This window comes from Grammomys surdaster, unplaced genomic scaffold (assembly GCF_004785775.1).
Source record: "Grammomys surdaster isolate TR1022 unplaced genomic scaffold, NIH_TR_1.0 173, whole genome shotgun sequence".
NCBI lineage: Eukaryota > Metazoa > Chordata > Mammalia > Rodentia > Muridae > Grammomys > Grammomys surdaster.
Genome location: NW_021604621.1, coordinates 1,676,191 through 1,702,971, shown reverse-complemented (window position 1 = coordinate 1,702,971; position 26,781 = coordinate 1,676,191). Strand labels below are relative to the sequence as shown.

The window sequence follows — 26,781 nt, the reverse complement described above, 5'->3', positions numbered from 1 at the left end:
CTCTCTCTCTCTCTCTCTCTCTCTCTCTCTCTCTCTCTCTCTCTCTCAGTGAAGCACCTCATTAAAAGGTGCCTTTCAATGCCATACATTTCTACAATGGGCAAATAACTCTCAGAACTAGTTCTGCCACCTCACTGTCTGACATAACAGAGGTGGGTATGACAACACATGCAAGAAGATTCATGCTTCTGGCCATCTTCATACCTGTGGGAATATGGCCACAGGAGCATAATGTCTCGAAGGCAGAAAGGAGGGGATGGACTTATAGGAGCTCCTCTGACGAACTCACCTTAAGGAAGATAAGAACTGCCATTCACTGAGCACGTGTCAGGATGCCAGGCACAACATCAAGTATTTCTATCTCTGTTTCATGCACTCCTCAAAGATGCCATTGGATACACAAGGCTCAGAGATCTTTTTTTCCCACACAGGTGTCTGATAACAGAAGTAAGTTCTGTCTGGCTCCTGGGCCCAGTATAACCAGTACATTACACTGTTCAAGTCTCAATATTGATTTACAACTAAAACAAGGGATTTTTTTTTAAAAGCAAGACTTCATATAGGAAAGCAGGGGTGAGTGGAAGGAGGAATGCCAGCTATTTGAGTAACCAGTCTGAATCATAAGCCTTATGCATAGTTTTCAAAAATAATCTGAGGCTGTACAGGTAGCTTTTAGAGTCATGTGTTTGGGTTTTGAGTTTTTTTTTTAAATACAAACAAATGCTACAGAGTTTTATTGGAATTGTTGGCTCTGTGGTTTAAAACAGACCTTGGTGGATTGTTTTAATAGGACAGGCTAATTTTAGTTAGCATAGCACTTGAGAAAGTCTGTATGTATACAGTCTGTCACTGGTAGTTTATTAAACCTCCCTTCTGTGATCTTATAGGCTCTTTATTTGCAGTATGAATGAGCAAAGAAGAATTTTCTACAGAAAAGACTGTGCATGCTAATTTCAACACTTCAAATACTGAAATTGACTATCTCTGTTCCCTAAGTAGCAGAGTTTGTAGTTTCCAATAAGGAGCTGAGGAGTCACACTTTGACATGACTAGGGGTCTTATGTGTTTCCCTAGTTTAGATATACACATATCTGAACATGGATGGCCAATAAATTTTGGTAGACTCAAAATGAACTGCTTTTTGAAAGACCTATGGTTTGGGGAAACCCTCCTTGCAAGAAAAATGTTAGGATTAGAGTTGACATGGTGGTTTAGAACATTGGCTACTCTTCTAGAGGGCCTCTATTCCCAGCACCTACATGGAGGCTCACAATCATCTATAACTCCAGGTCCAGGAGATTCAAAACCCTCTTATGGCTTCCTTGGGCACCAGCCACACATGTGGTACACAGACACACATGGAGGCAAAACATTCATATGCATGCAATTTTAAAAATAAAAAAGTTCAGATGTGAACTCTAATTGTCATGGCTTCAAATTATCCACTCTAATAATACAGCATCATAAACCCTTAGTGCTAAAACCCAAATACCCACGCCAGTGAGAGAGTTTATCTAAGGGAGTGGTGAAAGACAATTGCTGCTCACTGCTGTTCCTGAACAGGCAACCTCTAAGAATACTTGCTAGGTAACACCCCCTGCCTAGGTGACTGCTTCCCTGTCAGGCACCAGTGGTTCAATTAAGTAATATTCTGGCACCCTGAACACTAAGAACAAAGATAAGCATTTGTACTGGTATTCTCTCCCAAGAGCTTCTCCGGTCAAGCTTTCTGTGTGTCCTCCTAGCTGCTGGATGGGGAGAGAACAACTGTCCACTAAATAGAAGAGAAAAAAAAGGAGCCTGTAAGAGAAACTCTTCTCTGACTTGGTGAGCTCACAGTTCCACATGTTATCATTTACAGGAGTCACCTTGCCTTGTATCATTCCTGGGTCATATGGTCCATCAGGATTTCCTGGAGCTCCTGGATTCCCAGGTATGGAATGAGGCCAGAAAAAGTAAGCACAATCCAAGGACACAAGGATGCCAATAGCACATGAGGGTTCTGCTGAGGGATTCCTCAGCAACTGAGGTAATGGCTTTTGGAGAACGTCTTATGAGGAAATGAGACTTGGAGAAACCAGCAAGAGAGTAGAATACTTGAGTAGACATTATAAATCTAGCCTACCCATGCTAGTGTTCCTTTCTACTCACTACATACATTTGGGTTTTTAGGCTCTAAGGGAGCTCGGGGCCTCCCTGGAATACCAGGCAAGCCTGGCATTCATGGAAGCAAAGGAGGGCCTGGAAGTCCAGGGTTAATACATCTCCCAGGATTGCCAGGTAAGGAAGGGTGTTATCAATTCCCCCCTGTTTGGCTGTCATGTTTGGACTGTCTTCATCCTCCATCCCTCCATTGAGGACAGTGAGCTAGGTCTGCACCCTGGATTGGCTGAGATGGTTTGAATTTACTTCCAGGCAAAAATGCCATAGAGCAAGAGCAGAACATGGCAATACGGGCCACAAAAAGCCAATGGAGTCAATCCTTTAACTCTCAGATAAGGACACTGATACTTCACAAAGCCAGTAGTGACAAAGCCAGGATGCTGCAGTTGTCTGTTTACCGGTCCTGTGGCACTATCCTAGATGAACTTCTTAGAGGTCAAAGAAGGAAGGTCACATCAGTCCAAACAGAAGCTACCCATTTCTTCTCCTTTCCAGAGATATTCCAACCTAGGTTCCACAGGACTGTAGTGTACCACTGGTTCTCCACTGCATTTCCTGGCTCAGCACCTACGTCACCTGGGAACTTGATAAGTCATACAAATTCTCAGCCTGTTCACAATAGTCAATGAGCAGAAACTTTAGGATAGAGCCAGTACTCTGTGTGTTACTATAAGTTCTGAACCACCGTTGTTCTAGTAGCATTTGAGTCTTATCCTGGGCCACCTGCTCTAGTGTATGTCATTGCTTCATTTCTTTCTACTATTCTTTGTCCACTCAAGAAGAGGGATGCCATGACAGCCAAAGGGTTTAAAACTGTAGGAGAGACTGAGCCTTGGCCAGAAGACCTTGGTGTGACTTGTGTTCTTAGCAACCATTGAGCCACAGGAACAGAAAAAGGCTGCTGAGATGTGCCTACTACCAGCCTCACCAAACCTTCCACTCATGTGGTATAGTCCCTACCTCTGTACGAGTCCTCCACAGAGTAGAGATAGCGGATCATATGGGCTTTTGTATTAGAGAAACTCCATCTCAGATCTGTAACCAGACAGATTGGTTCTAACCATCCATGTTCTTTTTATTTTTGCCTCTTTACATTTAGGATTTCCTGGCGCTCGTGGGGAGAAGGGATTGCCTGGGTTTCCTGGGCTCCCTGGAAAAGATGGCTACCCTGGGAAAGCTGGCAGTCCAGGGTTACCAGGTTCCAAGGGAGTTGCTGGTGACGTCTTTGGTGCTGAAAATGGTGCTTCAGGGGAGCAAGGCCTACAGGGATTGTCAGGGGACAAAGGATTTCCTGGAGACGCTGGCCTTCCAGGACCCAAGGGTGACTCTTCTTGACCCCTTACTTAGCAATATACAGAAAGCTTTCTAGTAACCGCTGTCTTTGCATGAATACATGCATAAATTGCATGGCTGAATCTGGCATTGTTAATTAGGGACCTAAAATGACATTTGATTCTGTGTCTTTTGGGGGGGAAATTTTCCTTATGTGGTTGCAGTTCGTTTTCCTTTCGTAGTAATTCCAAGAATAGCTGTAACCAATAGTCACATTTCTTGCAATGCTGCTGAGAGAAGACAGTGTCATCTGAGATGATTCTTGGGTGAAGCCCTTCCACTGGAAGATGGTTTGGTGACCCAGCACCTCCCTGTTAACCAGGCTAAAAACATCTCCCCCCCTCTTCTTTTTTATTAGGTTTGAATGGGAAATCTGGCATGCTAGGCCCAAAGGGTGAGCGGGGCAACCCTGGAACATCAGGACCACCAGGACAGCCAGGACCCTCAGGGTCTACTAATCCATTTGGCATCAAGGGCACATCTGGACTCCCAGGAGCACCAGGCCTTCCAGGCATTTCAGGTAAATCCATTGAAGGAAGAATCGCAACTTGACAGACTTACCTAAGCCTTACTTAGGCTAAGGCATCCTGAGGACTAACGGTGGCAGTATCACAAGCTTAGCATCTAGGATGTTTGACTTTCCTAACCTCTCTAGTTTCAAATCCCAGATCATCCTGGCTGGGTCAGACCAGAACACATTAGCTTCTGAACCATGACAACAAAGCTCTGTCAACTTTCCTCTTCCAGGGCCTCCTATCCCCTTTTGATGCTTTGGCCTGCCTCTGGCCTTTTTCTATTAAAGAAACCACCCTGTGTTGAATTGTGTTAAACCCTCGCTGGAGCTATGTTAAGCCTGCTTTGAGGTACAAAGAAGCTGGAACTGAGTGTGACCTCTTCCCTCCCCTAACTGTGGCCTGCCTGTCAGGAGAACATGCCTCTGAGGGTCCACGGGCAAATAGTGGCTCTCACTCAGTAACAAGGACTGACACCCACGGGTTCCAGCCTAACATTTGCAGTTCACCTTTTTGTTTGTTTGTTTGTTTGTTTGTTTGTTTGTTTATATCATCATCCTTACTCTGCTGCCTAGACTTATCACTGAGCAAGTGACTGAAACTGGGTTATTTGCAGAGCCATTAATATCCCCTTTATTTTCTTTATCCTTCTGTTTCTGGGGTCGTCATACAAATTGCTGAAGTAAAGGTTAAAATAAAACGACCCACAAGCTCACTGACTAAGACTCCCCGCTGGGGAATTATGTGATTATCTACTATAACATGGCCTTGCTTACAAGGCCAGGGATCCCTGAACCCCTGCTATAAGGTTCGTTCCCATTGTCTTTCCCTCTCTTGTTGCAGAGTTATTCTCATAGCTTCCCCATTGGAGTCCTGGGGCTCACAGTTAGATGCTTTTCATTTCATGGAAAGCTAAGTCAGCCATTCATTGAGGTCCTTGGGAGCCCAAATACTTCTGTAGTCATTGATTTAATCCTTTTGGTTTTTTAATTTCCTCGCTTTGTACCTGGACATTCAACTTCAGCAGCAGCTCAGGGGTTTAATCCCATTGACCAACTTCAAGCCCTGGTGAAAGAAGACTCAGAATACCTAGGAGATCAAATGGGTCTTTTGGGTTTCTACAATACTTGGCACTAGGAGGTCTTTCAAACCTAATGCCAAGGAACTGGCTGATTTAACTGCTTGTTTAGGGGATTAAAAGGGCAACCCTGTATGCAAGACTCCCTGGGAAGCCAGAACAACAGTTCAGATTTAACCTCTACTACACTGAATTGGCTCAGGAAAGGAGCATTGTAACTTGATTCAGGGTGGAAGTACCAGGAAAACGGGAGCCCAATTGCCACCCTAGCTTCCCAGAGCTCCATTTAGAGGTTCCTGTGTAAACCACATTCATAAAGGAAGAAATTATAGTTAAAAGGTGGTTGCTTTTCCTGCCCACCACTGTGCCATGCTGGAAGTGATGGGCATTTAGGGTGGTTCTCCAGGTGGTAGGTACCAATGCTCTGACCAACTCAGCACTGGGCTTCTTGGCATCTCTCCTTGGTTATTGTTAAAGGGCCATGGACAAACCCCTACTAGCCAGCCAATGAGAATATGGGAATAAACAGTGACCGAAATCTGACCAGAGCCTCACTAGCTGACCTGTGTTCTCTCTCCTATAACCAACCATTCAGGGCATCCTGGAAAAAAGGGTCAAAGAGGAGACATAGGTCACCCTGGGTCAACTGGAAAACGAGGTCTACCTGGAATAAAAGGCCTTCCTGGTCCTCAAGGGTCAGCTGGCTTCCAGGGGAGCCCAGGTTTGTCAGGAGTCACTGGGTTGCCAGGCATCCCAGGTCAAAAAGGTAAGTGAAGTAATTGGGAAGACGAGTAAAGTGGTCAGGGATTACCCAAAAGAAGCATGCCAAGCTGCCCAACTTGCCTCCTCCCCTCTTCTCTGCCCAGGGACAGAACGCAGGCAGGGCTTTTTTGGAGCAAGATATTTATTTAGACCAGGCTGGTATTAATAGAAGACTGTCACCTAACATGAGTCACTCAACCTGCTTGCTGTGTGGAACAGTGGGCCGATCAACAGAAAAGGCCAGCTACATATAGATCACTCAGTACAACACATACCAAGGCGCCTGACAACTCTCACTTCCTGTGACTAACAGCAGTGGTTAGCGTTAGGTGTACGGCTTCTCTGATTTAAATAGTTGAAAATTGGCTAGTCTCAGAGCAGCGCACACAGCTGGTTAGTACAAAGGGGCAAGATTACACTCATCTCTTCTCTACGCGGAACTAAGTGGGTTTTTTTTTTCTGTGCCCCTACATGTGCTCTGAACTTGATGAATTCAAGCAGAAGGGCCAAGTCTTCATTTTTTTCTGGTGTTCAGTGCTATGTGCCTGTTCGGAGGAACCCTAGAATGGGTAATAACTAACATGCTTAGTAAAGACTGAGACTTTGGAGTTAGAGAAACCTGTACTCAAACTCTTCCTCTGCAGCTTCTTAGCTCTGTAACATTGTCCAAGTAATTCAACCTTTCTGTGCCCCCTTTGTTTCCTTGTATGTGCAACAGAAATGATAATAAAAGATAGTTTTCATTTTCAACAGGTGAAAAGGGGTCCTCTGGACCAGTAGGGTTTCCTGGGTTACCTGGTCTTCCCGGTCTTCCTGGAGCTGATGGATTAAAGGGATTTTCCGGGTTATTTGGAAAGGTGGGACAACCTGGTCAGGCTGGTACTCCTGGAGAAAAAGGTGAGACAGAGGCAGAAAGAGAAACAGAGAGAGAGGCACACACAGAGAGAGATTTCAAAAATAACCACTTTGTTTTTCAACATATATTTTGCTTGTCAACATTGTCATTCATCTGATGAATGCCAACTTCATATTAGGCAAAAGTTTGGACTTCCGAATTAAGTTCTTTGAAACCAAAAGGCTACTCACTTTAGATTTAACAGTACATGTTATGGACTATGTTAGTCAGTCTTTGACAACCGAAAAGAAGATCCTAGCATAAATAGTTTTTAAGCTGGAAAAGGTTTATCTTAGTTCTTGGTTTCAGAGCACCCCATTGGTGGTCAGTTGACTTTGTTGGAAGCTGGAAAACAGAACTGAGGAGATAGGAGCGAGAGTGTCCCAGTCCCCCTCAAGAAGATACACTCAATAGGCTGACTTTCTCCCACACGGCTCCACACATAAAAGGCCCCTCACCTCCCTATGAAATTAGTGCCTGAGAATCAAGCCTTTACCACTGAGATCTTTGAGGAACACTTACTCAAATCAAAATGGAGCCCTCCACAATACACTCCCAGACCATCCTTGAAAGAGAATTTAGAGTAGGGCCTAAAAGTTATTGGTGACTTTTGGTCTGGAGAAAGAGAGCGCGTACACAAAAATGCAAAGTTAGAGGATGGGGATGTAGAAGAGGACAGAAAGGTCTCGAAATTAGGTGAGGTGTGTGTGGGGGGGAAGAAGCAATATGAAAGGTCATTTTTGTGTGTAGCTTTGTGTGTAAACTTTGACTTTGTGTGTAAACTGTCACTCTCCTGATGACTGCCTGATCTGCCTTCTTTCAGGAGACAGAGGGGATCCAGGACCAGTTGGCATATCTAGTCCAAGACCTCCAATGTTAAACCTTTGGTTCAAAGGAGAAAAAGGCTCTCAAGGTTCTGCTGGATCGGATGGATTTCCTGGGCCCAGAGGTGCTGAGGCAGAGAACATTTGGGAGCAATTCTCATGAAAGAACTTAAAACCATCGCTGGTTTCCTTCCCCCCAAAAAGCAAAGCTCAGCCCCAGGAACAGCAGGGTAGAAACAAGGAGGATTACAGAGGCTGTCTCTCTTCTTCCTCATGGTTCCTTGCTCTTTGAGACTGACTCATACCATTGCCACTGTAGACTTGAAGGTTTTGGTCCACAGTCTGGTACCCCTGAAATAGCCTGGTAGATAGCAAGGCATAGATACTGAGCTTGCCAACACTAGAGCTGGGATGACACCAATGGCACCACCTTCCATCACCACTGCCCCCAAGCTAGCTTCTGCCTTACCTGAGAACACACTTGGAATATGATTTTGAGCACCTGTACCCAGACAAATAGACCTTTTCTTGCCTAGTCTTTTTCTAATAAGTCTTGCTTCTTTCCCAGGTGACAAAGGAGAGCCTGGCATCCCAGGGTTACCAGGCCCACCTGGAGCTCTTGGACAGTCCAATATCATCAAAGGACTCAGTGGGAGGCCAGGTTCCCCTGGATCTATGGGAAGAAGGGGATTACCTGGCCTGAAGGGGTCTCTGGGGATTGCAGGTTTCCCAGGAATGCCAGGGAAAAGTGTAAGTTTATCCAGATTCTTATCTCTTCACCAAAACTGAACCTTTACAGCATGGGCACATGTCCCACATTCCCAGCTTTCTGATTCCAGGCTACTTCCCAACCCCTGTCCTCAAGATAACCTCAAAGCCCTTGCTCTCCATGTGTATATGACACATCTTCCTATCTTTTCCCTCAGTATTCCCTCCTTTATGTCTTTGTTCCCTTTATTGGCCCCATGTGGCAAAGCTTCCTGCCTGCTTCACAGTCTCCAGCACACCTCTGCCTGCTCTTAAAGGCACCATCTTATCATGAGTTGCTTGACATCCTGCTAGGTTGGCAAGCCACTTTTCATTGCTCATATCAACCTGCTCCTAGTTGGTTCTTCAGAGAATCTCACTTCTTCAGTGAGATTTCTGGGACTTAAAAATAGCCTTATAAGTCTTTTGATTCACACCTTATGGCCAGCAACCCACAGCCTGCATTAAGCTGGACAAATTGTAAAACTTTACAGATTGTGCAGATGGTTGTTAAGGCAAGGTCTTATTATGTTGCCAAGGAGATCTTGACCTCATAATACCCCTGCCTCACCTTTGCAAGTGCCAGGATTATACGTATGCACCATCACACCCAATAAAAAATAAGTGTAGGATTTTGGTTTTTTTACTCGGGATTAAATATATAACCTCAAACGTTCTAGGCAAGTACTCTATTGTAGGCTTAGAGTTTTTAAAACCTACTTTTAATAAGAGTTCTTAAATGGTTTAACCTGCCTTCTAGCCTACCACCCACCAGAGGTTGTGGAAAAGAAAGGTTATTAGGGGCCAGGCAGTGGTGGCGCACACCTTTAATCCCAGCACTTGGGAGGCAGAGGCAGGTGGATTTCTGAGTTCAAAGCTAGCCTGGTCTACAGAGTGAGTTCCAGGACAGCCAGGGCTACACGGAGAAACCCTGTCTTGAAAAACAAAACAAAACAAAACAAAACAAAAACACAGAAAGGTTATTAGGATACAGGGGAAGTTGACATGTTTTGAAATAATTCTTTGGAGCAAATCCAATCTTTATTGTCAGGATGTCAGCAGTTCAGTTCACACACGAATCAACAGTGGCAGCTCGATCCACTCTCAAACACCAGTCACAATTCTGAAACAGCAGGTCGATCCAGAAGAAGCCAAGAGACTCTGGTGTATGCTGTTTAGAAGTAGTTCCTTGGGGTGATTTCAATCTCCAATTGTCAGGATACCAGCAGTCCAGTTCAGTAGTGTCAGGATAGTAAACATGAATCGGTAGTACTGGCACAATGTAGCAGAAATAGCCAGGCTACCACTGAATCAGCAGGAGTCAGCAGGAATGACCAGAACCAGCAGGGACTCCCAGAGAAGTTCTCTGCAGTACCTCTCTCAAGGAAGTGAAGATCAGCAAAGAAGAAGACAAAAGACCAACAAAGCATTGCAAAGTTACCTAAGCAAGCCCACCATCACTGTCCATTGAGTCCTATTTATACTCCAAACGTCACATGTCCTCCCACGGGTCTTGCCTTCCATGGGCCTTACCTCAGCAAAACCCCATGTGAGTCTGTCTTAGCAAAACTCCACATGAGTCTATTAGCTGACATATCCAGAAACTTCCACTTCACTCTGTCAATCAGTCCTGAGTCCAAAGAACCGGCAAGAAGCTGCCAGAACACCGCCAGAAGTTTTTTGGTCCTTTTCTCTCTATGGAGTCACGGAAAATGGTGATCAATAAACAATAGTAAGGCGTACCAATATCATCCAGCGTTGGCCACTGTCTGTTGGGATATATTTAGATTCCTTCTAAACATCATGCACCCTTTCAGCTGTGTGCCCCAGCAAAACATCATTTGACATAACTGCCTTTCCAAAGAAACCAGAAGTTTCCACTTCATTCTATCACTGAGCTACATCTTTGAGCCTAGCATTCAGAGATTTCTTGATAGCTAAATAGGAAGGTACTTGAAGTACCACAGGGGACAAGTAGAAAAGAATCAAGTTTACATTATCTGGGTCTTTAAAGGGCAGGATAGGGGCTATAGAGATGGCTCAGTGGTTGAAAGTGCTTACTGCTCTACCAGAAGACTTGAGTTTGGTTCTTAGCACTCACAAGTTTCAGGCGATCCAAAACATGCACATGTGATTCTCTCTCTCTCTATCTATCTATCTATCTATCTATCTATCTATCTATCTATCTATCTCCTTCCTCTTCTTCTTCCTCCTCCTGCACCACTACCACCTCCCTCCCTCCCTCCCTCCCTCCATCCCTCCCTCCCTCCCTCTTCTGCCTCTCCCTCTCACTCTTACTCTTTCTCACATACATGGAGGCATACATTTTTCTCAACCTACTTTAATAAGAGTTCAACCTCCCCATGACCCCACTACCCACCAAAGGTAGTGGAAAAGAAAAGTTATCAGGACATGGGTAAGTAGACTTGTTTAGAAATAGTTCTTTGGGAACGAGTCCGATCTTCGTTGTCAGTATATCAGCAGTCCAGTCCACTAGCAAACACCAACATGAATGAGCAGCGGCAGGCCAGTCCATTCAGCAATCACCACTCACAAATCAGTAGCTGCAGCCCGGTCCACTCGGCAGATACACACAAGAATCAGCAAGGGCATTTCAATCCAGAAGAAACTGCAAGGCTCAGCAACCAGCCTGAGTTCACCACGGAAGAGGCAAGGAGCCTCAGGAACCTCACGGGAAGTTCTTTGGGGAGTTTCTCTCTATGATGTCACCACAAGTGGAACTTAGTGATGGATTGTACGGCAAGCCAATACGTGAATATCTTTAGTGGAGACCAGTGAGGTGGAGCAAACCAAACCAACACTTGAATTCCCACTGTCGGTGGGGTTATTCCTTCTAAACATCATGCGTCCTTTCACATGTCTGCTCTGGTAAAACATCATTTCACCTGAGTCTGCTTTAGCTGTGTGCCCCAGCAAACTATCATTTGATACAACTGACTTTCCAAAGAAACCAGAAGTTTCCTCATCACATACATGCAAATGAAAAGTTTAAACCATAAACCTTAAAAGACAGAGAAAACTAGAGTAGGTTTGGCACAGATGGGCTTGAATTTGAATGTCAGACAGCTCCATCACTCATTTGCTTTGTGATCTTGTGTCCCTTGCTTAATTAATATCACTGAGCCTTATTTTTTTTCATCCATTAAAAAAAAGTAGACTAATATCCAAACTTTTCTCAGACAGTAGTGAAGGTTAAGTGAGATGAGACATGTAAAGAATTTAACATTGTGGTCAGACACACTGCATGTTCTATATAAATTGTAGTCTGACCATTGGACCCAGAATACCTGTAGTCCCTACAGGCAAATTCTTGTCTTTCGAAAGCATCAGTCAATCTGGTAGAGAGGATAGACCTACATGGCTGAAACATTAGCTGAAAGAAATCATTCTAGATTTACGGTCCTGACACCTCACAGAGGAGGAGGGATAGAAATAAAGTGGGAGTGCATTTGGGGAGGCTGGAGTCCCAGCATAAGCAGAGACTCACATTAGGAACAGCTCTATCGACAGCAGTGTGCTACATGAAGTCAGGCCAGAAAACAAGCAGAATAGTGGGGGCACCCTGGGTAGTGGGCCAAAGAGCACAGTGACCCAGCCTCCTGTGCAAAGCATTCGCTGGAGCACATTTTTACTAGGTACGTCTCCAAATACCTCAACCCATACTAAGTACCCTGAAAGCAGCTGCCATGAACACTCCAGAGATTCAGAGCAGAGAAAGCTGCTTATGAGTGCAGGCGACTTCTACTGAAAATAAGGATCTATCCATCCAAATGCAGACTAGCACCTGCATTCTTTACAGCCTGCTACCTGGTAACAGGACAACCTCATGTTCTTTGTGGGGCCTGCTGCAGAGATCTGGCACAGCTTAGTAAAGCAAGACTGCTGTTTTTGATTGTTTTGTTTTCCCAGTTTTGAGATAGGGTCTCAATACGTAGTATGAAGTTTCTGCCTCTATTTCCTGACTGCCGAGATTATCGGCATGTGCCATCATCACTCCTGGCTAAAGCAATGATTATGTGAGATGACTGTAGAACTTTGGCCAGTGTACCTGCAGATTGAGTGCCTTGCCCAGGGGTCATGTTCTATGTTTCCTGTGACTTAATAATTAATGCAGCCATACATTGATTCACCAAGATGGAATATTTCCGCCTGAAAACCCTAAGCATGTATGTGGCTCAGTACCTTCCCATGTCTAGGATATACCTCCTGTCCTGCCTAACACAGCGTGTAATCAGCATCACCCAGGCAATGGCTAGGGGTTGGGGGAGAGGAGGAAGAGCATGAGTATCTCTGAGCTCTAGGCAGAAATAATGATTTCCATATTGCTTTGAAGGGTTCACAGGGGCTCATTGGGACTTCTGGCCCTCTGGGAGCAACTGGTATCCCAGGTTTAAAAGGTAAGGAACATTTTGTCTTTTGATGCGTTTGCCTAGACCAAGGTGGTGTTCTACCAATCGACAACTCAGGAGTGGAGGGAGCTATGTTAAGGGGAAATATTAATTTTGTTGATATTTCCCATTTGACCAAACACACTGCATTCCTCGTTCTTTAAAGACATTGCAACAACAGCGTCACCTGCCAAAATCTCTTCCCAGGGCTTTTGTGGAAATAAACAAACAAGCAAACAAATAAATATTCCTTTTGCTTTGTATTTCGACACATCAAAACAGCAACATAGAACTTCAACTCAGAGCGCCTCTTCTGCTGACGAGCACAGCCCCATAAGCAGGAGCAATTCCCTTGTTTAAATGAATAACTATTTCAGTATTTCAGGGCCAATTTACCATCTTCTTACATGTACTTGACCTAGTGATGTTTCCTGTAGAGGGGTGCTATTTATAAAACATCTCATTCTAGTAGCTTGGTAGCATCCCAGGTCCTTTTACTCAGTGGGTGGTTTTGTCAAGAATCTCCTCTGAGCATTTTGAATCTGAATAGAGGGGGAAAATATATTGAAAAGAGTGTTTGAGTGAAAAAAGTGAACAATTGTTTCTTCTGACCGTTTGAAACAAATATTTTTCATACTTGCAGGAGAACAAGGCCAAACACTTGGCATTTCTGGAAGCCCAGGACCCAAGGGACAGCCTGGAGAATTAGGTTTTAAAGGTAGGGCTCATTTTTGTCTATATCTCACAAATGTTTCAGAATTGAGGACTAGAGCAACTTTTGAAGATCAGCCCCAAGTTCTTCAACTTCCATCCCAGTGGATGACTATAGTTCTCCCAAGCAAACTGATCGCACCATTGATAAATACCTTTAGTATGGTGTACCGACTACCTCAAACTTCTATTTTCGTTTAATCTTCGTTGCAAAAACATTTTAGCCCATCATTCTTGCTTCTCATATGGGTAACACCTTCCAAATACAAAAACAACTGTCATAGTCTTTTTCAAAGTTTCTTCACTGAATCAAGTTCCCTCAACATCTCAAAATGTGTTTGCCTTCCTACTTGTGTTTTCCTATGGGAGTGCAATTACAGAAATATGGATTAAGCATTCATCAGTTGTTTGCTCTTCTAGGTGTCAAAGGAAAAGATGGAGTAATTGGTGATAGAGGTTACCCAGGAAACAAAGGTGATGGTGGGAAAGTTGGTATTGCTGGAGATCCTGGCTTCCCTGGCTCCCCAGGTACCATGCTACTTGAAAACTTTATTTTGAAGAAGTTAGGATTTGCTTCAAGCCATACCTATACTGAATGTCCACCTTGGTTTCACAATTAGGACTTCAAGGGATTTCAGGTATGAATGGAGACCCAGGCCTCCCAGGTTCCTCTGGCCATCTGGGATCAATTGGCCGCCCTGGACCCTCTGGATTAATAGGACCTAAAGGTATGTGTGTTTGGTAGCAAGGAATTGGAGGAAGTGTCTTTCCCCCAATAACAGATGGCAACTCCTCCATCTTAGAATGTACCAGCTAGGCCTAAGCCAGGTAGAATGATGTGTTATATGAAGATTAATTAGAAAGACAGGTGTAGAATGGGCTAGAAGAGATGGCTCAGGGTTTAAGAGCACTTTTTTTGGCAGAGGATCTGAGTTTGATTCCTAGCATCCACATGGTGGCTCACAACCGTCTATAACTCCAGTTCTATCCAGTTCCCTCTTCTAACCTCCATAGGCACCAGACACTTGTGTAGTACACAAATATACTTGAAAAAATCTCATACACATAAAAAATAAATATAAAAATTAATTGAAAAAAACAGAGAGCAAGGAAGGTAAATAATTATAAATAATAGAAGAATGTCAGATTCACGAAAAAAGAATTAACAAGAAAGACATTATCCATTACTAAAATGAAATCCCTGTGGTTGGTTACTTAGAAAGAAAATATATTTAGCTTATAATTTTTGAGGCTGTAATTCCAAACAGCTATGGCGCTGGCTTTAGGGAGGAATAGCCCCTAACAATGTCACCTCATGGGGATGCCATCTATGTCATCTCATGGTGCTGGCATAATGGCAGATTATGAGAGGGGGAGGAGGAGGGGAAGGGAGAAAGGGAGGGGGAGGGAGTGAGGGAGAGGGACAGGGAAAGGGGGATGGAGAGGGGGAGGAGAGAGTCATACTCTTCTGTAGCAATTCATGATTTTCAGGACTCAGTGTTCAAGAGAACTACCTTATTTCTCCTCTGTGGAAAATCCCATTGACCAAAGCAACTTTCATTAAGTCTCATCTGTTAAAGATCCCACCACCTTCTAATATCATCAAAATGGGAGCTTTGGAGACTACATTAAAATCATATCCAAGTGTAATGGTTAATATTGTCAACTTGATAAGATCTAGAATCATGTAGGAGACAAGCTTTGGGGATACCTTTTAGAGGACAATATGGATGAGTTTAGCCTTTGGATATGCCTGTGGGGAATTATCTAGATTGGATTAATTGAGTCAGGCAGACCCACCTTAACTATGGGAGGTACCATTCCATTGGTTGGAGTCATAGACTGAATAAAATAGGAGAAAATGATGTGAGAACCATCATTCAATGCCATCTGTTTCATGATTGTGGATGCAATATAACCCCTTGACTCCTCAAATTCCTGCTGCCGCATTTTCCTCAACATGATAGATGGTACCCCCTACTGTAAGACAAAATAAGAATTTCCCTTTTAAGCTGCTTGTATAAAGAATCTGATCATGGAAATGATAAATGTAACTACAATATGAAGCCATAGCAGAAAGTTATTGCCCTAGCATATGTTGTCTTTCCCAGTTTTAATGATAGAGCAGCAAGTTTCTAGAATCAATTTCTGGGAGAAGGCAACTCAGGGGCTTGGCATTGCTACTCCTACATCCTATTAAAAATACCTACTGTGGGGGGCCAAGGATGTAGTTCAATTGGTAGAGTGGTTGTTCTGCATATACAAGGCCCCGTTTTCAATTCCTAGCACTGCATAAAGCAGGAGTGATGATACACCTGTGATCCCTGCACTCTGGATGTAGATACAGGAAGATGAGAAGAACACTCACCTAACCTAACTCACTCATCTCAAGCAAACAAAACCAAGAAAATCAGGAGGACATATTTATTTGGGCTTGCGATTTTAGAGGTTATAGTCCACAGTCATCACTTGGCTTCATTATATCTGGACCTATGGTAAGGAAGGGTAGCATGATAGGGAGTGTATTGTAGAGCTGACCTGCTCACCTCATGGCGATCAGGAAGCAGTAAGAGGAAGTACCAAAAAAAAAAATACCCCCTTTCATGACACGTCTCCAATTAACTATATCCTCCAATTGCCCACCACTTTGTAAGTTCTACCACTCAAGAACACACTATTTTTTTTAGTCAAAATTGAATTAATACATTTCTAAAGTCAGGATCATTGTAATTGAATAATTTCATAAAGTCTCTAGAGAATAGCCCTTCAATACTTGGGTCTTTAGGAGACGTTTCAGATCCAAACCTTATCAGCCAACTAACTGCCATCTTACACTAAAAGCTGCAGTGGCTTTTATAAGAATCATGAGAACCCAAGGTGCATGGCATATGTTAGAAACTGGGTATTCTTCTAGAGAGCATCAAGTAACGCCTCGATAAAGATAAATTCATTTCTGATTTTTTTTTCTCTCCTTAGGATTCCCTGGACCTCCTGGTTTACATGGACTGAATGGACTTCCAGGAACCAAGGGCACCCACGGCACTCCGGGTAAGAAAGGCCCTGAAGGTTAAGGGAGTAAAGCTCTACCAGAACTGGAAGGAGTTGGCCATGTGTGCTTGACTGTAGCATACCCCACATCCTGAGAGTTAGATCTCCTCACCTGTCTTCAGTTGGAGAAGGAAAGAGGATGTTTTGCCTTTCTATGTGGAGGAGTTTTTCTTCTAGACCATAGGGAAGTCAACTAAGCCCAAGGGCTGTCTCCCTCTGAGCTCTGTCACCTCTTTGTCCATTTCTTTCTAGGAGCCAGTATCACTGGTGTCCCTGGGCCAGCTGGCCTGCCTGGTCCCAAAGGGGAAAAGGGAGTGCCAGGAATTGCCAATGGAGATCCAGGGAAACAAGGCTTAAGGGGACAAAAAGGTGACCAAGGTAAGTGAGCCCAAGTCAGGACTTGCAGAAACTGAATGAGGCCTTGGCAGGGGATCAGGGTTTGGGTTTTGATTGGGGCCAAATGGTTCATAGGGTAGACTTATGCTTGTCTTTACATCTTTAAGCGTCTAAGAACCCTTAACAATGACTGCAAAGAAAGGGATGAAGGATATTCCTATGGCTTCCCAGCAAAGAGTAGTGGGAGAACTCTACCAAGTGGCCCCTAGCCTCCAGTTTCCCTTGGTTCTTTCCAATTCAGCTCTGGACCTCTTTTTCAGACTTGGCCAAAGCCAGGATAAATGCTTCTAAGGAGCAGGGTTGGTCCATTTAGTGAGATCTTAGCTCCACTTTTCTTAGTGCTTCATGAGGATGATAGAATCCAACTGGCAGAAGAAACCCAAGATGGAGACAACATGGTCCTCCTGAGACCACGCCCACAGGCTGTACTCTACCAGGATAGGTTGTGTTTTCATTAACCAAATTCCACCCTGGACTCAGCTTCCCACAATGCTTGAAGTCTCCCTGGGTGTCCCATTCTAGAATTTCTCTCAAATTATAACATCATTCTTCAGTTTCCTTGGCAGTGTTCTGGAGACTCACCTGTCTCCCACTATACAAAAACAGAAAATGAATGCAGTTAGTCGTGGCTAAGAGCATGGCCTTTACATTCAAATTCCAATTTCCCCTCTCACTAATCTGTATGACCCTAAGCAGTGGAGTTACACACCTGTCTCTCAATGCCAATTGAACTCAGTTTTTTTTCTTTCTGTAAAATGGATATAACAGAACTGTCTCACAGATTTTTCTGAGGACTCTCTGAACAGTGAGGTAATGTGAGTCAAAGAGCATATCTCAGTGCCCAGCAGATACCCTAGAAACACTGGGCACCACTGCTATTTCATGCCACTTGGGAAGTGGTAACTGCAGTATATTTGAGGCCTGAGGTCTCATAACACTTTCTGTTTACATAGCACATGTTTCCTAGGAACCACAGTCATACATGAATTCATCTCCTCCTGCAGTTTGAATTGAGGCATCTGTTGTTTCTGTGTTTAATCCTTCCTTTGGTCTGGGCAAACTTGTTCTTTTGGGGATTCCAGGAGCTTCTCCAGAGAAAGGCTCAAAGGAGGGTCTGAGCCTGCAAAGCAACTGTGGTTTCTTTCCCAGGACACAGTGAAGAGGGAACCAGATGGAAGCATATGGCATTTCTTCTTCTGTTTGTAAATCTTGACTGTGAATTTCTGGTTATCCAATTATTCATTTACTTTAGCTGACATAAAATTATCATTACAATTACGGTAAACAGCACACATCAAGATGGATATATTATAGAAACATAATTATGAGGGGCAGCATGTCACAAGGGAATACTCTTGGTGTGGTTCCCTCATTAGATGTTCAAAATAAGCAAAACAACCAACTGTCTAGGGATGCAAATATTCATGAAGAAATGACGATGAGAAGGAAGGAAGCGAACACAGAATTTGGGAATGGTTATCTTAGAGGAGGGGGTGGAATCTATGGAGACTACACACATAATTACCAAGATAATGCCATCTTCCTTTTTCTTTAGCGGGACAATGAAGTACAGATGTGTTCATCATACCTAGATTATTCTTTACTGAAGCAATTTGCTTAAAAAGAATACAGCATGTATTGTGCCCACTAGAGGAAACAGTCTGTGATTTGGTAGTGGAAGTAAAACAGACTGAACCTGAGAACACTCCGTTCCCTGTGCTCGCAATACCTTTCACTAAATGATTTGCAATTATATTGTTGTTTTCATACTTGCATTAAATCTTTAGAGCCTATAGTTATGTATTTAAAGCTTCTCAGGGTTTGGCATTGGAATGAGTTAGCAAAATGGTTATTTAGCGTTTGCAGTTCCTTTTTTAGAACATTTTAGTTTTAATAAAAAAAAACATACACGGGCTCACAAGATGGCTCAGTGGATAACGATACCTAAATTCTAAGCCTGACAACCTGAGTTCCACCACTGGAACCAAACAAAGTAAAGGGTGAAGGAGAGACCCAATTCCACAGAGCGACCCTCTGGACTCCACTGTGGCACACACACACACCCAAACACACATGACCCTGATAAGTTGTTAAAAACATGAGATTTTTGGCCCTACTTTAGTTTAGTATATTTATTTATAAAGTCAAGAAGCAGATAAAGAGCATGTAAGTCTTTTAAAAAATTGACATGGAGGACTCTATGATTCCGTGAGCTGTCCATACTTACTCCATTACATGGGGCTATATTGTACTTTGCTTGTTGGTTTTGCATAATTTGGGCTGATATAAATACATATGTTTTCTATATGCACATATACATATATAAACCTCTGTTTCGGAGAAAAGGCATGCAAAATATATCTCTTTTTTTTTCAGTTCCTTACCTCAGTGAAAAAGAAAAGTCCTTCAGAGAGTCATCATGACACAGCTGACAACACATGTAGTTTTTTTTGTGTGTGTGCTGTTGTGATTTTTTCCTAAAGTTAACAAGAATGTTCTCTCAAAATCAACATTTTCATCTCTAGTTTTCCCTGTGATTCATATTAATGAGCTATTTTTAAACACCTGCTTTGGTTAATCTACCATCTCATGACACGTTTACACCGATTTACCAACTTTTCTTTTTTTAAGATTTATTTATTTATTTTATTTATAAGGGTACACTGTGGCTGTCTTCAGACACCAGAAGAGGGCATCAGATCCCATTACAGATGGTTGTGAGCCACCATGTGGTTGCTGGGAATTGAACTCAGGACCTCTGGAAGAACAGTCGGTGCTCTTAACTACTAAGCCATCTCACCAGCCTGGTTAAGCAGCTTTTAAAAGATGGATATATATGAAGGAAGATTGGGTAACAGTATTTTTGGATTTTTCCACTCACACAGAAAAAGGGATCTCAACCAATGGGTTTTTATCAGTCAGGTTCCACTGAACTTTCTTGTTTGACTATCCATCGGAATATGCCAGGTAACACATTTGTTCCATGCTTAGCCTACAGCAGGAACTTTCACATGTGTATAGATAGTTTTAATGTTTCCCCTTCAAGATTATCATATATGTATTTAGCATACATTAAATAAATATTTTGTCATCTGATGAAAGTTTTTGTTTTTAACATATAGTAGAAATTGTTCCACAAATCAAAAACATGTAAATGGAATATAGAAATAATATGGAAGCCTGAGAAAAGAACATAACTATATACTTTAGCCAAAGGGGGACAGATATCTAGTACAATGACATATGCTCAACAGACAAGTAAGCAGTAATTCAGCTAAGTCATCTACAAAAGACTGGTTGTTGCTGCTGTTGGAGTTTGCCTAGATGTGGCAGAAGAGAGCAGGGAAACTTGGACACACAGGAGGATCCATAATATTCTTGCTGCCTCCGTTCAGGATGATCTGGCCTCAGTCACACACTATCCATAACTTTGGGGCAGCATCAGACAGAACTGGCAGTTAGGAAAGTTTGATGAACCAGTGCATTTACTAACAACACTTTGAAAACTTAAATTCCTGCTGCTCAGCCGTGCTTTCTTTGACTTCTGATCTGGAGGAAAAACAGCCTAAAATATTTCCATCACCAGTGAAATTGAGGAGCTAGAAATTTCCACAGCTCTGGCCCAATAAAATGAAGCTCCAGCTGGAAAGGAAGACTCTGAGCCTTATTTACTATTGTCAGCTTGCTGGGAAGTTAGAATGAGTGGAAGACAGCCCTCTACTGGTATCCTCTGGTCTTGCAGCTATCTCATGGCTTCTGTTTTCTGAAGGCACTTGGCCATTTCCTGGACATGGTAAGCCCGCTGAGCCCCATTTTATTTACTCTTTGCAGGTTCCCCAGGTCTTCAAGGTCCTGCTGGTACCCCCGGAACCCCAGGCATCTCCTTGCCCTCAGTCATACCAGGACAGCCTGGCGACCCTGGGCGGCCAGGCCTTGATGGAGAACGAGGTAAAATTAAGAAACCCCAAACACAACTGGCCACCTTACTCTGATGTGGGCAGATAGGCTGTACATAATGCAGCCCTTTCCCTGTTGCTGGATATGCATGGATCTGCTTGGCCTCAATTTATTCCCTCCCATCAAGATTTGAGGGACTGGAACTGGCTGTATTTTGCTGAAGTGTTTTGGAAAGTCTGGGTATGGGGGCAACAAAGGGCCCTGTACTAGGAATGGGCTTTGGCTACCTAGTTCCCTAGACCCTCAGCAGATTCCTATCTCTTTGTACTTCATTACTTCTCCAATCTTATTCCTAGGCCGCCCAGGCCTCCCAGGCCCTCCAGGTCCCCCTGGGCCATCCTCAGATCAAGGCGATCCTGGAGACTCTGGCTTCCCTGGAATTCCAGGCCTTCAGGGGCTCAAGGGAAACCAAGGACATCCAGGGTTCTCTGGCCTCCCTGGAGATCTAGGGCTAAAAGGTAAGTCTGTTCCACCAGCTGCAAGACCCATCAAATCAGCATTGCACAGTCCAGTCGCCCTGAAGAGGCTCACGAATGGTGCTTTTCCTGACCAGTCTCCCTCTGTCACCATCATGTCAACACCTGACGTGTTTTCCTTTGGCTGTTACCAGGCATGAGAGGGGAGCCTGGCCTCATGGGGACTCCTGGCAAGATTGGGCCACCAGGTGACCCAGGATTTCCCGGGATGAAGGGGAAGGCAGGGCCAAGAGGTGAGTGCAGGGCAGTCTCTGGGTCAAGCTTGAGCTGTGGAGGGAAGTGGTACAGCATGAAGTTGAGGTTCTTTTAGGAGCCATGTTATCTACCACACCGCAAAACCAACTAGGGCATCATGCTCCCAAACCCAGGAGGTAGTTTCTCTCCAGGAGGTAGAGACAGCTCTGTGCCAATCTACTCCCAGAACTGAAGGTCCTTACTGCTTTGCTACCATCGGCACCTGCCCTCCCTCTGTATTACTTCTGCATTGCTCCTAGACCACTAACTTCATTTTCTACGTTCGGAAAAGAAGCAAAATTCTCTCTATCTTTGAGTCAAATTTTGACTATTCAGTGCATCAGCAGCCCCTGAGAGCTCCATCCCCTGGTATCCCTAGCATCTGCTCACTTTTCATCAATTCTGCTGCTCCCTTAAGGTCTACGCCATCAGCATTTCTCATGTAGCACCCTTCCTCCCCCAATGACAATTAATTTTCACATATAGTTGCCAATAAAAAGCGAGCCATTCTATTCATGACATAGAAAGGAACCATGGCCCACAAAATCATGTGTGACACCTCCTTCTTTGTTCCATGCCAGCTCATGTCTCTTTTACTGTCTATTGGCATCTCAAATATTGTCCCAATTACCCTTTTGCCTTCTTATCCCCTTCCTACTAGTTCCCTTTCCCATGATTAGTCCCTCGTCTGTTTTTATGTCATGCATGTGTGCACCCTCACATAACATGATGTTCTCCAAATGTATCTATTTGCTTGTACGTGATGTGCTTCACTTTTCATCCTGACTGAAGAAAGTTCCTCTGTGTATTTGTCCTATTTTCTTTGTCCATTTTGTTAATGGACACTTAGGCTGTTTTCAAACCTCGGCTATTGTGAATACTACAGGGATAAACATAAATGTGTAGGTACCTCTGTCGTATGGTGACTTGGAGTCCTGTGAGTATATTGCTGGGAATGGTACAGCTAGATCATATGGCAATTCTAGTTTTAGGGATTGTTTTAGGAGCCCCAATATTAATTTCCATGATGCCTGCACTAGTTTACCTTCCTGTCAATATTGTGTTTCAATACTCTCTTGCCCTTCAATTCTTTAAATGTCTAGCTCCGCCCATAAAGAAGGAAGACCAAGTGAGGGTGATTCGGTCCTTCTTAGAAGGAGCAACAAAATACTCAAGGGAGCAAATATGGAGACAAAGTGAGGGACAGAAACTGAAGGAGGGGCCGTCTCAAGACCACCCCACCTGAGTATCTATCCCATGTGCAATCACCAAAGGTTGATGCTGATGTGGAAGACAGGAAGTGCATGCTGATAAGAGCCTGATATGGATATCTCCTCAGAGGCCTTCAAGAGTCAGACATATTCAGAGGCAGATGCTCACAACTAGCCATTGAACTGATCATGGGGTTCTCAATAGAGGAGTTAGAGTGAAGACTGAAGGAGCTGAAAGGGTTTGTGGCACCATGAGGAGAGCAACAATACCAACCAACCACAGCTCCCAGGGTCTAAACCACCAGCCTGGGAGCACTTAGGGGGGGATCCAGGGCTTCAGCTGAATATGTAAAAGTGGAGGGCCCTGCTGGGCATAGGTGGAAGAAGAGAACCTTGACCTCATGAAGGCTGGATGACCCAGGGGGTGGGAATTTTGAGGGTGGGGAGGTGGGAGTGGGGGGGTGTAGATAGAGGTTACATCCACAGAGAAGAAGGAGGAGGGGCGAGGGGATTGGGGGTTCCGAGGGGGTGGTGGGGGATGGGGTAAGGGGACAACATAGGAAATGTAAATAAATCATCCAATAAAAAAAAAAAAAAAGAAAAAACGGCAAAAAAAAAATGTCTAGCTCCCCTAATGCTTCTGATGTTTGGGTAGTTTCAGTGTAACTGTCACTAGTTATAAAAAGCCACTGGTAGTGGTAGCTCTACTCAAACCATCTTATGATCCCCCCCCCCATTGTCACTACATCATTTCTTTCCTTCCCAATCCTTCTTAAGATTTGCACAATGCGGTTAATGGTATTTGACAAATCGTGCTTCATTCATCTTCATCACTAGCCATACTCTCCATAAAGGTCCATCACTGCTCTTTTCTTCATCTCCCAGAACCTTGGCAGATAGTAAGAACCCACGAATTGCCTGATTAATGAATTAGTAAACAAGCTATTTTATTTGTAAAGTGGCCGACTTGGATGGGTCTCTTAGGCTGGGATGCCAACTGTACCTCTGGAGTTGGATACATCTCTCCAGTATCTTTGGTAGTGCATTCTGATCAGTGTGTACTTAAATATCTGCTTCATCCCTGAGCCAAAGCTCAGTCTACTATATTTGTAGCAGACATTTCCTAACTGCCTTCCACCTAGTGAATTCTATACTGGGCTATAGGGTGTCACAAAAAGTATGCCTTGCTCCTTGCCTTGCCCACATGGACCCACCAAGAGGAAGATGGGGAAAGAAGATTCTATCAATGGATGTGTATTCTATATTGAAGGCCTCAAGTGGGGATTGTGAGCACAAAATGAAAGAGAAGATAGTTGGTGGTTGCCAGGCAGAGGGAAAGCTACCTGGGTTCCTCCTCTGCTCCAGCCTGACCAATGCTTTCATCACCCGCCTTCAGGCCTTTCCGGCCCCCAGGGTGCTCCAGGACACACACCAATTGCTGAAGCTATGCAGGTTCCTCCAGGACCTCTGGGTCTTCCAGGCATTGATGGCATCCCAGGTCTCACAGGAGACCCTGGATCTCAAGGCTCTGTGGGTCTGCAAGGTAAGAATGACACCAGAGAAAGGGGACTCACTGGGAAGCTGAAAGGCCTTGGTTGAGAGGCTGAAGTTACTAGCTTGGCACAGTTCTGAGAAAGTGCCTTCACCAAACATTTCCCTAGCTACTACCGAAGGTTCCCAAACTCTTTGCCAGGGAAGGAAAAAGCTAAAAAGCCAATGGGGCAGCAGTGGTTATACTTGTCTTCAGAAAACACGTGAGTCTCTCCCCTAGACAGCTTGCCATTTCTAAAGTTTTGTTTGGAGCTAGAGGAGATATGGTGAGTGACAAAGGAGAATACAAGGTAGTGGAGAAAGCAAAAGGCTAGGGACAGGAGATATGGCTTCCAAGTCCTAGCTTTGCTCCAAAAGGAGTTAAGTTATTATTCTCCCCGTGACTTCACATCAATCTAAAGGAGACTCTGTGCCTTCCATATTGAGTGCTCCCCTACCCTGTTCATTTTCTCTCTTACAGGTTCCAAAGGCCTACCTGGCATCCCTGGGAAGGATGGCCCCAGTGGGCTTCCAGGCCCATCTGGAATCCTTGGTGATCCTGGTCTCCCTGGACTACAAGGACCTCCAGGATTTGAAGGTCAGGTTAACAAAACTTGGACACCTAGTCAACCATGTGGTAAATTTGCCACTGTAAGGTGGCTCACAGCCTGAGTTCTTGCCTCTTTTAACGTTCTATTATTATGAAAAGATACCATGACCATTACCACTGTTATGAAAGAAAGCATACCAGATTGGGGTATTGCTGTGACAGGCCTGACCACGCCTTTGTTGGAGGAATATTGAAGACTTTGGACTAGAAAAGTGGTTGGGTACATTATGTAAGGTGTAATAAGCCATAATAACAGGAGCATGAAAGATAGTATTGAGGGAAAGTTGAACGTTGGGGGCCTGGCTGAAGTAGTTTCAGGGGGAAAGAATATTAATAAGTAGACTAGATACCATTCTTGTGATATTTGGCAAAGAATGTGGCTGCCTTTTGTCCTTCCCATAAAAATCTGCCTGAGACTACTGAAGAGTTTTGGATTAGTGAGGTTCATAGAGAAAATTTCAAGCTAGCCTAGCCTGTGACTGTGCTGTGTGGGTCTGAGAGCTCTTATACAGATCCACAGTGAAAAAGAGCAGGGGGAGCAAGGAAAAAAATAAAATGTACAGCTTGAAAAGGAGCACCAGAAAAAACACAAAATGTAAAGTTTGAGGAGAAAATGAGTACAAGGAAATGTTTTGTTGGAGCCAATTCTAGTGTTCAAGAAGATAAAAAAATTTAATCCTTCTGCTAATTGAAATAAAGAGAATGACATCGGGGTAAGACCCCACTTCTGGTACCATCTTATGTCTTTCTCACTGTTCTACCGCTTTGAAGAGATATCACGACAAAGGCAAGTCTGTTGAAAGAATTTAATTGGAGGATTTCTTGCAGTTACAGAGGTTTAGTCCATTATCATCCTGAATGGAACATGGCAGCAGGCAGGTAGGCACTGGAGCAGTAGCTGAGAGAGATACATCCTGATCCACAGGAAGACAGGGATGGGGGGATGGAGGGGGGGAAAGGGGAGAGAGGAGAGGGGAGAGGAGAGAGGAGGAGAGGAGAGAGAAGAGAGAAGAGAGAAGAGAGAAGAGAGAAGAGAGAAGAGAGGAGAGAAGAGAGAAGAGAGAGAGACCCTAAGTTGGGTGTGGGCTTTTGAAACCTCTAAGCCTATCCCCAGTGACACACTTCCTCCAACAAGGCCATACTTCCTAATCCTTCTCAAATAGTGACATTCCTGGTGACTAAGTGTCTTAGTTAGGGTTTTCCTTCTGTAAACAGGCACTATGACCAAGGCAACTCTTATAAGGACAACGTTTAATTGGGGCTGACTTATAGGTTCAGAGATCCAGTCCACTATTGTCAAGACAAGAGCATGTCAGCATCCAGACAGACATAGTGCAGGCAGAGCTGAGGATTCTACATCATCTAAAGGCTGCTAGCAGAATACTCACTTCCAGGCAGCTAGGATGAGGGTCTTATAACCCACACCCAGAGTGCCATGCCTACTCCAACAGGGCCACACCTTTTAATAATGCCACTCCCTGGGCAGAACATATAAAAAAAACAATAAAATTAAGCATTTGGCTATATGAGCCTATGGCAGTCATTCTTATTCAAACCATCACATTGTTCTGCTCTTTACACTGCACAGCCTCCAGCCTATGAAGGGAAGTCCTGCATGATGCAAGAAGGCAACAGACTTCTCCACATCCTTGTGTCTGAGAACTATATAAGCTGGGCACACATGACTTGGAGTTGTAACTCCATTGGCTTCTAGCTGTGGCAGCTCAGAATCTCATTTTCCTCAACCGTAGAGTAGGCTGATATTAGTGCCAGCTCCTGGGGACACTGGAATCAAGTGGTTGAACACATGCATATGATGTGCCTTACAAATGGTTAGGATCACTGAGTGGCTAGTGTTTATCATCTGCATCATACTTACTTTTATG

The 26,781-nt window shown here is 44.0% G+C and overlaps 1 protein-coding gene across 1 annotated transcript in view; it reads left to right on the top strand.

Moving 5' to 3' along the window:
• The window catches only part of Col4a6 (collagen type IV alpha 6 chain), a 302,326-nt gene that overhangs the window by 271,104 nt on the left and 4,441 nt on the right, over window positions 1-26,781 (top strand). The window contains exons 24-42 of the mRNA XM_028767474.1: window positions 1,862-1,933; window positions 2,173-2,280; window positions 3,263-3,484; window positions 3,854-4,015; window positions 5,681-5,851; window positions 6,601-6,744; window positions 7,566-7,691; window positions 8,135-8,316; window positions 12,668-12,731; window positions 13,366-13,440; window positions 13,854-13,961; window positions 14,054-14,161; window positions 16,410-16,481; window positions 16,734-16,859; window positions 20,709-20,825; window positions 21,131-21,292; window positions 21,445-21,543; window positions 24,152-24,298; window positions 24,767-24,883. Coding sequence (XP_028623307.1) covers window positions 1,862-1,933; window positions 2,173-2,280; window positions 3,263-3,484; window positions 3,854-4,015; window positions 5,681-5,851; window positions 6,601-6,744; window positions 7,566-7,691; window positions 8,135-8,316; window positions 12,668-12,731; window positions 13,366-13,440; window positions 13,854-13,961; window positions 14,054-14,161; window positions 16,410-16,481; window positions 16,734-16,859; window positions 20,709-20,825; window positions 21,131-21,292; window positions 21,445-21,543; window positions 24,152-24,298; window positions 24,767-24,883 — 2,382 coding nt within the window. The remainder of the gene's footprint in view (window positions 1-1,861; window positions 1,934-2,172; window positions 2,281-3,262; window positions 3,485-3,853; window positions 4,016-5,680; window positions 5,852-6,600; window positions 6,745-7,565; window positions 7,692-8,134; window positions 8,317-12,667; window positions 12,732-13,365; window positions 13,441-13,853; window positions 13,962-14,053; window positions 14,162-16,409; window positions 16,482-16,733; window positions 16,860-20,708; window positions 20,826-21,130; window positions 21,293-21,444; window positions 21,544-24,151; window positions 24,299-24,766; window positions 24,884-26,781) is intronic.